The 14,789-nt window shown below is 57.9% G+C and overlaps 3 protein-coding genes across 3 annotated transcripts in view; 1 reads left to right on the top strand and 2 right to left on the bottom strand.

Moving 5' to 3' along the window:
• VOLCADRAFT_96020 (uncharacterized protein) overlaps positions 1–6,115 on the bottom strand; it is a gene marked incomplete at both ends in the record, with an annotated part of 13,507 nt that extends 7,392 nt beyond the window's left edge. The window contains 8 exons of the mRNA XM_002955036.1: positions 178–440; positions 987–1,245; positions 2,703–2,812; positions 3,016–3,115; positions 3,846–3,918; positions 4,511–4,646; positions 5,666–5,908; positions 6,023–6,115. Coding sequence (XP_002955082.1) covers positions 178–440; positions 987–1,245; positions 2,703–2,812; positions 3,016–3,115; positions 3,846–3,918; positions 4,511–4,646; positions 5,666–5,908; positions 6,023–6,115 — 1,277 coding nt within the window. The remainder of the gene's footprint in view (positions 1–177; positions 441–986; positions 1,246–2,702; positions 2,813–3,015; positions 3,116–3,845; positions 3,919–4,510; positions 4,647–5,665; positions 5,909–6,022) is intronic.
• Positions 6,116–7,221: 1,106 nt separating this feature from the next.
• VOLCADRAFT_96019 (uncharacterized protein) lies at positions 7,222–7,662 on the bottom strand (the record flags this gene model as incomplete). Its single annotated transcript, XM_002955035.1, has 1 exon — positions 7,222–7,662. The coding sequence occupies one exon, from the start codon at positions 7,660–7,662 to the stop codon at positions 7,222–7,224; it is 441 nt and encodes a 146-aa protein (XP_002955081.1).
• A 1,748-nt stretch (positions 7,663–9,410) lies between these two features.
• On the top strand, positions 9,411–10,637 carry VOLCADRAFT_47320 (uncharacterized protein; the record flags this gene model as incomplete). The annotated part of the gene is made up of 3 exons (XM_002955095.1): positions 9,411–9,515; positions 10,152–10,263; positions 10,483–10,637. Coding segments are annotated over 3 exons (372 nt in total), but the record flags the coding sequence as incomplete, so codon positions are not given.
• Positions 10,638–14,789: the final 4,152 nt, after the last annotated feature.

Below are 14,789 nucleotides of genomic sequence, written 5' to 3'. Positions count from 1 at the left end.
CGTCGTGGAGGCGGCGGCTATGGAGGAGAGATGGCGGCAGCAGCGGTGGTGCCCTTTTTGGGAGAGAAGGATGATGATGATGATGATGATGCAGGTTTTCATGTGTGTCGGGAGGCGATGTCTGGGCGAATGGACGATGTGACAGATGCGGGCCGCGCGGGATCGCCGGGTACTCACTTCACCGACATGACCCAGTCCTTGTGGTGTTGAAACCGCCAGCGGGGCCGCTCCGTGAGGCGCTCCACGCTGCTGCCGCCGCTGCCGCCAGGTGCCGCCGCCACGGCGTCGCCGTCGGTACCGCCGCCCGCAACTGCACTGGAGCGCACCTCGAACAGCCGCACCCAGCCACCACCGTCACCCACGACAACCAGCTCGCTGTCCTTCGCGCGCGGAGGAACCCACACGTCCAAACACAGCGGCACGAAGTCGATCTCGGGAATCTGGCAGCAGCAGCAGCAGCAGCAGCAGCAGCAGCAGGGGACCCGGTGGCAGCGACGGTGCGGGATGGGGTCGGTATCGGCAGTGAAAGGCGGCGGCGGCGGCGGCGGCAATGACATGCGACAGGGGCGTCGGTCGGAAGGTAGGCGGTCGGGGAGGGGAGAGGAAGCGGGGAGGGGAGCCGTGCGGTCGGGTGGGACAGGAGGAGGGTGGGACAGGAGGAGGGTGGGGCAGATCAAACAACGTGCGGGAATAATGGTCGCGCGGTCTTCGAGGAGGAAGGGGGGGAGGAGGAGGCGGGAGAGGAGGAGGAGGAGGGGGAGAGGGAGGAGGAGGAGGAGGAGGAGGAAGATTGGCTGTTTGATGGAGGCAGTGACGGTAGCTGTAGGGCAAGGCAAGGCACACGTGGTGGGGCACGGGGATTGCAGGACACATGCACACATTTCCCGGCCTGTGGCCGACTTCCCCTCTTCAAAAGCCGGATCTTCAAAGCCCACCACCGCGAAGACGGCCTGCATTGGCCCGTACACAGAATCGTTTTGGCTGACCTGTCCAGCAATCTCGTACGACGCCAGATCGTATATCCTGATGGACCTGCTGAAAGAGCCCACGGCTAGCTTCTGTGTGAGCGGCATGAAGGCCGAACATGTCGCCCAGAGCCCGCCGCTATGCACCGAGCGAGAGGCGCGGGCGCTGGAGAGCCGCTCCGTGCCATCGCGGGCCGCCAACGCAATACGGGGCCGCGGCAGGTGCAGCGTCTTGACGTGCTTGAGGTCCTTGGCATTCCATAGCCGTACCGTGCCGTCCCTGCCGTACACACGTACCGCAGTACAGCAATTTTTCACTTTAAAGCAAACACAGATTGGTAATAGAGATCCACCCAGGCCCCAGCCCCGGCCTCCCCAGCTGCCGCAGCTGCAGCCCTCCCAACCCCGGTGCTGGCCCCAGCCCCGGCCTCCCCAGCTGCCGCAGCTACAGCCCTCCCAACCCCGGTGCTGGCCCCAGCCCCGGCCTCCCCAGCTGCCGCAGCTACAGCCCTCCCAACCCCGGTGCTGGCCCCAGCCCCGGCCTCCCCAGCTGCCGCAGCTACAGCCCTCCCAACCCCGGTGCTGGCCCCAACCCCGGCCTCCCCAGCTGCCGCAGCTACAGCCCTCCCAACCCCGGTGCTGGGCCCAACCCCGGCCTCCCCAGGTGCCGCAGCTACAGCCCTCCCAACCCCGGTGCTGGCCCCAACCCCGGCCTCCCCAGGTGCCGCAGCTACAGCCCTCCCAACCCCGGTGCTGGCCCCAGCCCCGGCCTCCCCAGCTGCCGCAGCTACAGCCCTCCCAACCCCGGTGCTGGCCCCAGCCCCGGCCTCCCCAGCTGCCGCAGCTACAGCCCTCCCAACCCCGGTGCTGGCCCCAGCCCCGGCCTCCCCAGCTGCCGCAGCTACAGCCCTCCCAACCCCGGTGCTGGCCCCAGCCCCGGCCTCCCCAGCTGCCGCAGCTACAGCCCTCCCAACCCCGGTGCTGGCCCCAGCCCCGGCCTCCCCAGCTGCCGCAGCTACAGCCCTCCCAACCCCGATGCTGGCCCCAGCCCCGCCCTCCCCAGCTGCCGCAGCTACAGCCCTCCCAACCCCGGTGCTGGCCCCAGCCCCGGCCTCCCCAGCTGCCGCAGCTACAGCCCTCCCAACCCCGGTGCTGGCCCCAGCCCCGGCCTCCCCAGCTGCCGCAGCTACAGCCCTCCCAACCCCGGTGCTGGCCCCAGCCCCGGCCTCCCCAGCTGCCGCAGCTACAGCCCTCCCAACCCCGGTGCTGGCCCCAGCCCCGGCCTCCCCAGCTGCCGCAGCTGCAGCCCTCCCAACCCCGGTGCTGGCCCCAGCCCCGGCCTCCCCAGCTGCCGCAGCTACAGCCCTCCCAACCCCGGTGCTGGCCCCAGCCCCGGCCTCCCCAGCTGCCGCAGCTACAGCCCTCCCAACCCCGATGCTGGCCCCAACCCCGGCCTCCCCAGCTGCCGCAGCTACAGCCCTCCCAACCCCGATGCTGGCCCCAACCCCGGCCTCCCCAGCTGCCGCAGCTACAGCCCTCCCAACCCCGGTGCTGGCCCCAGCCCCGGCCTCCCCAGCTGCCGCAGCTACAGCCCTCCCAACCCCGGTGCTGGCCCCAGCCCCGGCCTCCCCAGCTGCCGCAGCTACAGCCCTCCCAACCCCGGTGCTGGCCCCAGCCCCAGCCCCCCCAGCTGCCGCAGCTGCAGCCCCAGTGGCTCCACCTGCCCCAGCCCCCCACCTGCCGCAGGTGGCGTATCTGTCCACTCCGTTGGCGAGCTTCATGGCGGTGATGTGGGTGATGGCGTCTTTGTGCGCCAGCAGATCGGATACCGGCGAGGGAACGGGATCCTGCAAGAGGAGGGCCAGGGAGGGCCGGGGGGGTTTCAGGTAGGTTCAGGGGGGACAGACGAACCACACACGAGTGAAGCTGCTGCTAGGGCAAGAGTGTACCAAACTCATGGGGGAAGGGGGGAAGGGTTTGAATTCCTCCCCCCCTCCACATCCCCACGGCCTGTCCCTCCTCTCCGCCTCCAGACAGCCCGCCCCCTCACCTGCATGGTGACGGTGCTCTCAAACTCCCGCACTCGGGCACTGCCCTGGCTCTCTAACAACATGTAGGTGGAGAACTCGTCCCAGTTGATGGTGCCATCACTGGCCGGGGGCACGTGCAAGGCAGGACGGAGTACGATATGGTGTACGGGTTACAGCAAGACTGGTGTACGGGTTACAGCAAGAAAGCTGTACGGGTTACAGCAAGACTGGTGTACGGGTTACAGCAAGAAAGCTGTACGGGTTACAGCAAGACTGGTGTACGGGTTACAGCAAGAAAGCTGTACGGGTTACAGCAAGACTGGTGTACGGGTTACAGCAAGAAAGCAGGTGTTCGGATTAGGGCAGGATAGGGCAGGGCTTATGTATTATAACAGGACAAGGCGGGGCAGGGTGAGGCAAGTGGTGGAAAAGGAATGCGAGGAGGAGGAGGACAGAACTGTGGGAGCGCGGCTCAGGGTAGGGCATAGCACCAACGTGGTGCTCCAGTAAGCCTTTGTGCTGCGAGCGGGAATCGAAGGGCGCACCAACCCCGCTGGCTCTTTTAATCCGCCAGCCCTCGGGCCTCAGCTCCCTGGCTCCCTCGCACATCCAAACATCGGGCCACCTCCGATCCACGTGCACTTACTACTACTATTACCATCATCATCATCATCATCATCATCATCATCATCATCATCAACACCATCACCACATCATCAACACCATCATCATCATCATCATCATCATCATCATCATCATCATCATCATCATCAACATCATCATCATCAACACCATCACCACATCATCAACACCATCATCACATCAACGTCGTCCTTAATACAATTCCTACCTGTCGGCGTCAATGCGCATGAACAGCTTTGCCAGCGCCTCAGCATCGCCGCCATCCTCTGTTTGGAGAATACCTGTAGAACGGGAGTAGAGTAGGGTAGAGGAACACAAAATGGGAGCGCACGGCACCCGCCAAACCCACCCAACCAGGAAAGCCTCGATGAACAGACGCACGACGCCATTAACGGTACAGGTAAAGGGTTGGGCGAACAAAGCCCTAGACCGGCAGTGCTGAAAAAATCCGCGCCGCGGCGGCCAAAGCGAATCGATGGAGTCAGTGAGAAGGGGCGGGGTTCTGTACTTCGTGGAGGTTGCCGCTGGGTGAGGTGCATGGGCGATCACGCAGAGTACCCGGGAGCGGGAATGAAGGGCCGGGGGAGAAGGGGAGCTGTGCATTGAAGAACCGCGCGATCTGCAAGGAGCAATGCGTGTGAACCAGCGCAATCAAGCTGCGCCGGGGAAGCTGAGTAAACGCGTGTGAACAAGCGCGCCCTGTTGGTCTCCACGCATCCACGTCGCGTGCGCCACGGGTCCGCCAGTTCGATCGCATAACGACCCACGGGTCAAGGCCGCCAACGATTGATCCCCGCTCAGCCTACCTTCCCACCCATTCGGTGCTCATCCAGCAAAAACCTCGGGCCCCCCCGCTCCCCTCCCCGTCCTCACTTTTAGCAGTCGCGCCGCTATTTCCCTGACCCACCCACCCACCCAGAAAAGCCTTGATGAACTCCTGGGGGTGCAGCTGCCCCGTGCCGTCCGTGTCCGCACTGTCAAACTTGGCCTTGACGCGACGCAAAATGTCCTGTGACGAGAGACAGGGAGATGCCCAAGGTAATGCAGCGGCGGCTTTCAGAGGAAAGGAAGGGAAAAGAAAAGAAAGGGAAGCCATGTCGGCGCGGAACAGGGAATCGCAGGCCCCGAGCTTGCTTCAATGATGCTTCAACGATCTACGAGGACAGGATCTCTCCATCCTAGAGTGGGTGGGGGATGTGTGCGGGTGTTTACCCGGGGTTGACCGTTGGGATGTCTGTTGGGACGAGAGGCTGTGCAACCGCGCCGTAACGAAAAGGATGACGCGAGCATTCCGCAGCGGGTAAGGCAGCAGTGGCTGGCGAACTGGGTCATAGAGAAAACAATGACCACCATGGCCCCCATCAGTCCTCCTGTGGCTATGGGCTTTGGGTTTTGGGGCCCGGCACTTCACCCTCAGCCATCAGGTCTGACCCATGAGAAGTCCCCTCCCCTCCCCTCTCCATCTCCCCTTCCTTGGCTTTCAGAGGCGACAAACAAAAACAGCAAGACAGAAGCTTCCTAAGGGGGGATCGCCCAGGGCTTTTTTTCAGGCTTCCTGCTCCAAAAACACATTCTTCTCACAGTAAGGAACTGGACCGCAAAGGGATTCATGCCCCGCCCAGGCCCAGGCCCAGGCCCAGGCGCAAGCGCAGGTCCCACCACACTTCGCGCCGTGTCGAAAAACTGCATTCTGCATTCCTGGCTGCTGCCCGTCGTCCGGGAACACCGGGAGCCCCCTCAGCGACCCACATGGATACATGCTTGATCTTGGCAGGGCAGCATGAGGAGTGCCACCACACGCCCCAAAGCAAAGCACCTCTCATCTTTAAAACTTTCTTTCACCTAGGTGTGAAGCTTCACCCCGACCCCCGCGTGCCTGGTTAATGGCATCCGTCCCAGTGCCGTGCTCAGCGCTGTATTTGGGCACGTAGCCGCCCCGCTGTGCGCCGCCCTGCGCATGGCCGCTGACGGTGCGGGTCGCCACTCCCAGCCTGCCCGTGCCGCCGCCGGTGGTGACCGAGTGCCGACCTGAACCCGTCCCATTGCCGTGGGCTGGGGCTCCGGCCGTGCCGGCACGTGCGCGCGCCAGGAAGGGCAAAGGACGAGGCACGACACGATTAAATACGACACGATTAAATACAAGCATGGAGGAGTCAAGTGCGGAGCAAAGGGGATTTGGTGGTCGAGGGCTGTGCGCTTCAAGTTATGGTGGGGAATTTTGGAGCGCAGGGGGGGGATAATGGTGGCCGTGTGTGCTGGTTGGCGCAGGGCCTGCAGCAGGGAGGTGGGAGGTTTGGAGGCTGGCTCAAGCGTATGGCACATGCCATGTTCTGTGAAGGCGTATGGTCTATTTACGTGGCGGGGACATGGGCGGCGACAGCTTACCGGACGTGCTGGGTGCTGCGGAGCCGCCTGCCCGGCGTCCCTCCTGCGGCATACGTCCGAGTGAGGTGGTTCGTGTAAAGCGGACGTGCCCATGTTTGGTACTGAAACATGGAAACGTGAACCGCCCTTCTTCAAGTGTGCATTCCATGCACAGTCATGACGGAGGTAAAGCGACCCAGATAAGCATACCTGGCCCAAGTTAAACATGCTTCAGTCAAATGATTATGCTAGGGGTGAGCCAAGCAGCTTCCGGCTTTCCTTTCAACTGGTCCACCGATGCTTTGCAGCGTCATGGGCTCTTTTTTTACATAGCATCAAGTCATAATTATAAAGGTCCTCGTCTACATCCTTTAAATCCATTATGAATACATATTGGTCGTAAGTATCTATATCCGTCAAGGCGAGAACTCACACACTGTCAGTCTATATCTAGACAAAGATTGTGAACCAGAGGTTTCCTGGGTAAACCTAAGGCAATCAATATATGCAATAGGTGCATTAATGGCTTCCACATTTCAGCTCAGCGTATCGAGAATTCCTCGAAGCAGGTACGGCACAGGCTTTCACCAAACCACCTGTCCTTACTGCGGTCCATGAGCCTCCTGGCTCGTCTGGGCATTACGAGCTCTCGCGATCTTGTAACGTAACATAACATAACCTGTCCTTAAGTACCTTCTTTGGTATATCTTAGGAGGAACCAATTTACTTTACTGACGGTGCCATGTAATCCTGAAAAATGCAGGCTGCGGTTCTGAGGCTGGTACAATAATCAGTGAAAGCTGCAGTTTCGATTGGGGTCCACGCCACAACTGTATAGCTGGCCGCTGAAAAGGCCTCTCGAAATGCTGGTCAAGCGCTTTGCGCGAATTTGTAGTTGGTATGTGTGCCGTACTGTGTACCAGCTACTACATTACCGATAACCCTCCAGCCGCTGAGTTCTCTATAACATGAGTCATTGCTGCGGTGCTACTGCTTCCATGTCGCTAACTCCATTCGAGCCTTGCTTCTTCTGCACCAATTTCACTTCAAGTAAAGGTTTTAGGTCTTGATAACATTGCTTGCTGCTGCGTGCTGCGTGCTGCATGCCGGCGCGGCTGCTGTTCGGATTCATTGCGCTCGGATTCATACCCTATGACGGTCCTCACAATGCCACACAGTGCAGTGTGCATGATCAATGACATAGATGTAATGCGCGTGTATCAGGCGAGGGCTTGTTTGCATTTTTCCTTGTCCTTGCCGACGCGGAGGACTACAAACACGGCCATTACCAACGCGCGGAAATCCATACGTGATGAAGTATGCGGTTCAACCCCCGATAGGACGTTGGTGGACTGTATTGTGCTTATCAAGCTGCTGTACTCTCGATTTTGTTGACACCTAACAGGACAGACGAAGACATAAGCGCAGTCGGTTCCTGTCTGCGTGCCATAAGAAGGCGCCGCCGCCTCAACTTCACGGCCCATGTTCCTCACGGCCCTCTGCAGGGTCCCCTGGTCCTTTGAGATGCTGCGATAGTAGATGTCGGCCAGCAAGCAGCGTGTGGCTCTCAGCATGATAAGCAAGACGTGCGCGGCAACACAGATGAGTGCAGCAGAATAGGTTACACATGCAGAGAAATTGGTTTGTTCGTCAGGGTTCATCGGTAGGGCGGATACTTGAGGTGGATACCTCCGCGCATATACCGGCTTGAATTGCGTAGCGATCGTAAATTGTTACATGCTCCAGCACTGTCACGATCAGGCCAGCGAATCACACACCTTGGATGTAAAAGATTGAAAAAAGATTTAAACGCCGCAGAAGCTCCCTACCCAGGCGTGCTACCAGCAAGGAACTGCAAGGAACCTCGAGCGCGGTAGACGCGTCCCGACTTAAAAGGATACATAAAACATTTTAAACGTTATCCGCTGGCCCGGACATATGACGAACGCTGGATTACTCGAAAAAATGGCCCCGGCAGCCCTACTTCATTAAAGGACTCCATAATAGGTCTTCAGCATTTATCCCTGCACATCAGGACCTATGAGGGACAAGCCCAACTGTTACTAACGACTTTTAAATTTGCTCGCATGAAGGCTGAAAGCCGCATCCGGATAACATAAGATAATGACATTGCACACTAGGTAAGTTGATGTAGCACGCTAACCTCCTCGCGAACGGCTATCTACCGCATACGAGCGCATACCACAAAGCGACGCACGCAAGCGGTTTCTCGGTAAGGCGCATGCGCCGTCCGCACGTGCATATCTTTCCTCTTAAAAGGTCTTTGGTCAACCTATAACCATCGTCCAACCAGGCGGCCACCTGGTCGTGCACTCTGCACTACAGCTTCAAAAACGGCGTTGAGCACGCAGTAACTAAAAGCAACAGCAAATCATAACGCTGGCGGCAAATAGCGAAATGCACAGATGCACTAAACGCCACACTCCACGTTCGACGAGGTGCATCGAATAATACGTTCGTTCAAGATGCGCGTATGTGTCCGTCGCCGCCTGCGGGGTGGTGCAAGCACTGGTGCCCTTGCGCATACCGCCTACACACACCACTACACATTCCACTACAACTGCACACACACTACACACACCACTACACATTCCACTACACATTCTAATACACATCCCACTGACAACATTTGCATAACATGTTCGGCCCAGGTGTTCGGCGCCATGATGGGGCGCTTCGGGAATGCCCGAGCCCCTTATGCATGCACGGCACAATTCCCAACGTCCTCGCCAGATGCTTGATGATCTCGTTCGATATGTATGTACAAATGGCGGCGTCGGCCGCAATCACCAACACCTGCGGCCATGAATTGAAAAAAACGAGTATGATGAAAACGGTTGTCCTCAGCAAAAATGGCGACGGTGAACTGAAGTAAAAGCAGAAAATGCATGCATAAATGGAGCATCAGATTACGCTTGGCCATGCAGTACAGTGTGTCCGACAGCTGTGCACGTCGTGTCATCTAGCTTGTTCTAATTGCCAAGCAATCTCTCAGTTCCCGGGCTTGCAACTGCACAACGGCACACGCTTGCTACATCCTTAACGTTTGACGCGACACAAATTCTAACACTTACACATACATAATTCGGCATGCCCGGAAGTTAGCACGGCGGCCGACGTTGCAGTATATATCTTACCACCATGCAGGAACACAGTCAGAGTCATTATCCAAACTAAACAGAACGGAATAATAACCAGGACGGGAGGAAGATTGGGGCTTACCTTGCATGTAGGTTTGTCTGTTGGTCAGGTGTACGGAACGCCCTAAGCGAGAGGTCCAGCGACGTTCCCCAGGAGCCGTCGATTGCGCCCCTTGCCTGACTCCTTGCGACTGGGGGATGCTGGCCGGGTGGCGTTGGCAGGAGCTGTACGGTTGTACTCGGAGCGCGTGCCGTTGTACTCGGAGCGCGTGCCGTTGTACTCGGAGCGCGTGCTGTTGTATTCGGAGCGAGTGCCGTTGTATTCGGAGCGAGTGCCGTTGTACTCGGAGCGAGTGCCGTTGAAGTCATCATCATGCCATGTACCGTTGTACCTAGGCGGTGCGGGGGTTGAGGCGCGGTGCTCCCAATCATTCTCACCATCGTCATCACCATCGTCATCACCATCATCATCCGCATCGTCATTCTCAGGCTCTGGTGACCGGGGGGATGGTGCGCCGCTGCCGCCACGTCCCTCGTTTTTGCTTAGCAGGTCACGACCGCGCCCCTTGCCTGACTCCTTGCGGCCGGGGGATGCTGGCCGGGTGGCGTTGGCAGGAGCTGTACGGTTGTACTCGGAGCGCGTGCCGTTGTACTCGGAGCGAGTGCCATTGTACTCGGAGCGAGTGCCGTTGTACTCGGAGCGAGTGCCGTTGAAGTCACCATCATGCCATGTACCATTGTACCTAGGCGGTGCGGGGGTTGAGGCGTGGTGCTCCCAATCATTCTCACCATCGTCATCACCATCGTCATCACCATCATCATCCGCATCGTCATTCTCAGGCTCTGGTGACCGGGGGGATGGTGCGCCGCTGCCGCCACGTCCCTCGTTTTTGCTTAGCAGGTCACGACCGCGCCCCTTGCCTGACTCCTTGCGGCCGGGGGATGCTGGCCGGGTGGCGTTGGCAGGAGCTGTACGGTTGTACTCGGAGCGCGTGCCGTTGTACTCGGAGCGAGTGCCATTGTACTCGGAGCGAGTGCCGTTGTACTCGGAGCGAGTGCCGTTGAAGTCACCATCATGCCATGTACCATTGTACCTAGGCGGTGCGGGGGTCGAGGCGTGGTGCTCCCAATCATTCTCACCATCGTCATCACCATCGTCATCACCATCATCATCCGCGTCGTCATTCTCAGGCTCTGGTGACCGGGGGGATGGTGCGCCGCTGCCGCCACGTCCCTCGTTTTTGCTTAGCAGGTCACGACCGCGCCCCTTGCCTGACTCCTTGCGGCCGGGGGATGCTGGCCGGGTGGCGTTGGCAGGAGCTGTACGGTTGTACTCGGAGCGCGTGCCGTTGTACTCGGAGCGAGTGCCGTTGTACTCGGAGCGAGTGCCGTTGTATTCGGAGCGCGTGCCGTTGAACTCGGAGCGCGTGCCGTTGTATTCGGAGCGAGTGCCGTTCAAGTCATCATCATGCCATGTACCGTTGAATCCTGGGCGAGTGACGTTAAACACTTCAGGACGTTCGGCGGGAATGCTGTTGCGGTCGGGACGGGTCTCGCTCGACTCGTCAGCAGGCTTCGGGTACGGGGCGCCGGCGGGTCTCTTCTCACCGCGGTCGTTGCCCTTGCTCAATAACTCCCGGCCAGAGTGTGGCGCGGACAACCCATTTGCAGGCAAACCTGCAAGCAAGAGGTTTGAATGGAGAGAAATGAATTTTATGTTATTTGAGTTTTGATGAACATCGAATATAGGATGGCCTTGAGGCATGCGGCGCGCAGGTGGGTTCATTTGGTTACGTGCCTTTTAAGGTAAGGTTGTGACAAATGGTTACTAGCAATTCCTAGCACCTGATACAATCACCCATCGGATAATTTGAAGTGTAAACTATGGAAAGATTTATGCTGCGAAACTGCAGCACGCAATTTCTCTTACTTCGTGTCCACGCGACGACTGCAACAAGCGTGATGAACAGCAGCCCATTTAAGGGTATGTGCCTCGGGAGAATCCTCATATCTTCAATAATTTGAGTCCTGTAACTTCTACCTGCGCACGCGAAAGGCGGGACAGAACGTCCGGTTGAGTTGGTAAGAGTTGGTAAGAGTCGTGAAAGGACCAGAAAGGAGCAGAGCGCAAGCATGAACCTCTTGATGCTGCTTTATCGATGGTCAGGCGGTATTCATGGTGAGGTGTGGGACAAATCACCTGCGGGTTCTGGTCCACCACGTTGTTGAGGGGTGTTGCGATGCGATGTGCAGAAATAATGTATTGGGGCCCAGTCGCCCTTACCAGGCTTTCAATCCTATTGGGAATATAGAATTTATTATTGTCTAGGGGCTTATATGGGCTATGATGATGAAGCTTCTACGATACCAATAAGTACCGGTTCATAAAGTTACGAAGCCGTGTCTGACAATCAACGGAACACCAGTTAGCCCTTGTAAAAGTATGAATAGGATCCTCAATCATTAATTATATTATTGTAATGCTATGTAATAAAATCTATTGAAATTTGCTATTGGCTGCGTATGTTTGACTCCTGGGCAAAACGTGTGCGTACAGGCCATTCGTGCTCGCACTAGCTGCGCATTCCCGCCGCCCGCCAATACGAAGCGTAGTGACAGTATATATGTTTTTTCCTGTATAAGTACGCATCTGAGCAAATTCCTGCTGGATTATGGTAATGTAATGCGCGATGCCGTTGCCCTAACTGCGTTTGCGCGCATCGCACTCAGTTTTCCCATGTCTTGGGACGTCAATGCCTAAGCATATTTCCATACAACTCGTAAAAAATATATATATGGCACTTATGTATCCAGAGGAAAGCGATAGATCTACGCCTAGCTCTTTGCTCCGGTAATGTTTTATGATGCTGCCGGTGCTTCCAGGTGCTGCCAGTTGTTGTGCCCCAAGATTTGACCTACGCAACCAGTTCTCTTGGCTTTTCGTGATTGCTTGTTGCCGACTTTTGTCATACACCCTTGCGTTATAATACACTGCAACGAAGCTACGCGGGCTGGTGCGGCGGAGACCGTCACACACTCCAAGAGTACTGCCCCTTTGGCGGACCAATTCCTCTACTTTGTGATGCTCGCCGCTGTTGGTGAATCAAAAAGTTACGCATTAGCAAGCCCGATCCGGCCCTGTACGTTACAGTTGTACGCGACTTGTACGCGAGATTACATTTCACACTCTATTCCACCAATTTGTAACTCGCGTGTATCTGTAAGTCTGTTCTGCTTGTACCCAGGTACGCTTCGTCAGAAGCACCTCCTACATCTCCACTATCCTCACCCCTCGGAGGAGCAATCAGAAGCAGATTACCTCCTACACGATCATAAACGTAATCGTACGTGCCGTCCTTATCCAACACCATTAATGCACCATCCACACAGCACCCCTTACGGCGTTCACCCCAAGCCAAAAGTAAGGCCTAATTCATCACATCACCAACTCCTAAGATGCATACCCTCAACCCAGCCTCAACCTTACCAGCCTCAACCTTACCAACCTTACTAGTCCTAACGCCCACCGTCTGCTACCTCCAAGGCAAGAAGCCCCCAGTAGAGAGGAACTGAATTCTAAGCTAGGTTCACAAGCACTTCTGCCCTCTCATCCACACATTTCATTTTACCGACGCTATTCACTTGCGATGTAGAAGACGCGAACCCAAATCCCCATTGCCAGCACTTCAAGATCGGAACCATGGGCACTGGACCCCAGACGCCATCATCCAGCGACAGTACCTCCGTCTCCCACCTCGTCATTGGACCCATACCATCTTCCACGTCCCTCGACCCTTTTGCTGCTGCTGGTACTGCTAGTACTGCTAGTAGTGCTGGTACGGCTAGTACTGCTAGTACTGCTGGCACTGCTAGTACTGCTGGTACTGCTAGTACTGCTAGTACTGCTAGTACTTCTGGTAGCCATCTCCGGCCCCCTGCACACCGCCGCGGCCGCCACCGCCGCAGCAAAAAGAATTTTCCGGCTTCGCCGCCTCCGCACACTTTGTTTTGCGGAAGGTGCTGGAAGAGGCCGCGTTTTTATTAGTCATCGTCATGGTAGGCCATCAAGTACGTGGCTCGCAGGGTGTTGGCCGCCTCCAGTGCCGCCATCCTGCCCACACGCTTAGGAAAGGCCACGAACACATCGACGACATCCTGTGCGATGACGGTGGAGTCGCCGGCGCCCCCGGAGACTCCCACTGCGGCGGCCGCAGCTCTGCTGCTGCTCCGATCCAAGAGGGCTAGCAGCCTTGAACCTAGCGGAAGGTGGAGGTGACGTTGACGGCGACGGTAGCGGATAGGGTGCGCAGCAGTGACAGGGAAGGAAGGGCCAGATGCATTGGGCGGCGACATTGGCGGCGGGTGCAGCGATACCGAGACGGACGGACGGGAAAAGATGATGCAGCAGCAACAGCGGCTAATGCCCGGGCGCCAAGCGCGAAAGACCAACCGTAGTCCATTGCTAACTAGGCGTGCGGTACTGCGGCGGTGCCAGGCAGGCGTGCGGTTGTTAAGGGATTCCATGGAAAAAACAAAACAAAGACAAGGTGCCCGGGGTTCGATCCGCCACCCTATGCGGTGCAACTGGGAACTCCGCAGCACCTCGTCCCATTCGAAAAATAAAATTCCCAAATTTTTTAACACTTTTCCAGTATGGCGTTGCCGCCTGCTTATCCCCTCGCCTTCACATGCACGAGCCACAATCCGCCATGCCACGTACAACCCCCATTACCCCCGCGTGTACCAGTCTACCCAATCCCGCTTACCCTGCCCTACCTGCATACCCGACACGCTACACACACACGCACAAGGCAAAAGGCAGTGTCCTGTGTGTTTTCCTGTATTTCTTGTATGCGTACGTCTGCGTCCGCGCTCTACGGGCTGTAGCTCGGGCGCCCCCCCCCCGGGTGGGCTTCTTGCTCCCCAGGTCTTACCTTCGATTACGGCGTGTACCTCTTCGTACGGCACATCCGTCAGCTCCGCCGACTCCTCCTCCTCGTCCTCTTCCCCTTCCTGACCAAACGCAACCACACTTGCATCGCCGGGCTCCGGAACCCCCGGTGTTTGTCGGCCAACGCCACGACCGCGGGCTCCCGATACTGACGCAGCCGCGTTGGCGCTACTGCTGCGTGAGAACAGCAGCGCCTGGAGGCGCGCAGCACCGGGCACGGAGCTGCCCAGTGCGCTTGAGGAGATGCGGCGGATGGCGCTGAGTCCAAGGCGGGAGACGGGAGAGGTGCCGTGGCGGGGACTCTGAGTCAGTGACGGTGACGGCAGCGTCGCCTGTGAGGCGGCAGCTGGCGGTGCGGAGTGTGGAGCGCGCTGTTGAGGCTGCTGCTGGCCGTGGGCAGCTTGCTGCTGTTGCTGCTGCTGCTGCTGCTGCTGCTGGCGGTGGTCGAAGCTCTGGGGGGATAATGCCGTGGTAGTTGTGGTAGTTGTGGTTGCCGCCGTCGACTGCTGCTACGGTAAGGAAGTAGCAGCAGTAGCAGCAGCAGCAGCAGCAGCAAGAAGAAGAGAGCGTAAGGAGATAAGCAAACAAGGAGGAGGAGGAGGATATTCACGCCAAAAAGCAGATATCACAACTTGCCTTCGGCGGGCTTCCTGGCGAGTTCGGCCCACATGCACCG

The sequence above is a fragment of the Volvox carteri genome (genome assembly GCF_000143455.1).
Source record: "Volvox carteri f. nagariensis unplaced genomic scaffold VOLCAscaffold_48, whole genome shotgun sequence".
Classification (NCBI taxonomy): domain Eukaryota; kingdom Viridiplantae; phylum Chlorophyta; class Chlorophyceae; order Chlamydomonadales; family Volvocaceae; genus Volvox; species Volvox carteri.
Note: the sequence above shows the minus strand (reverse complement) of the source record. Positions and strands in the feature narration are given on the sequence as shown.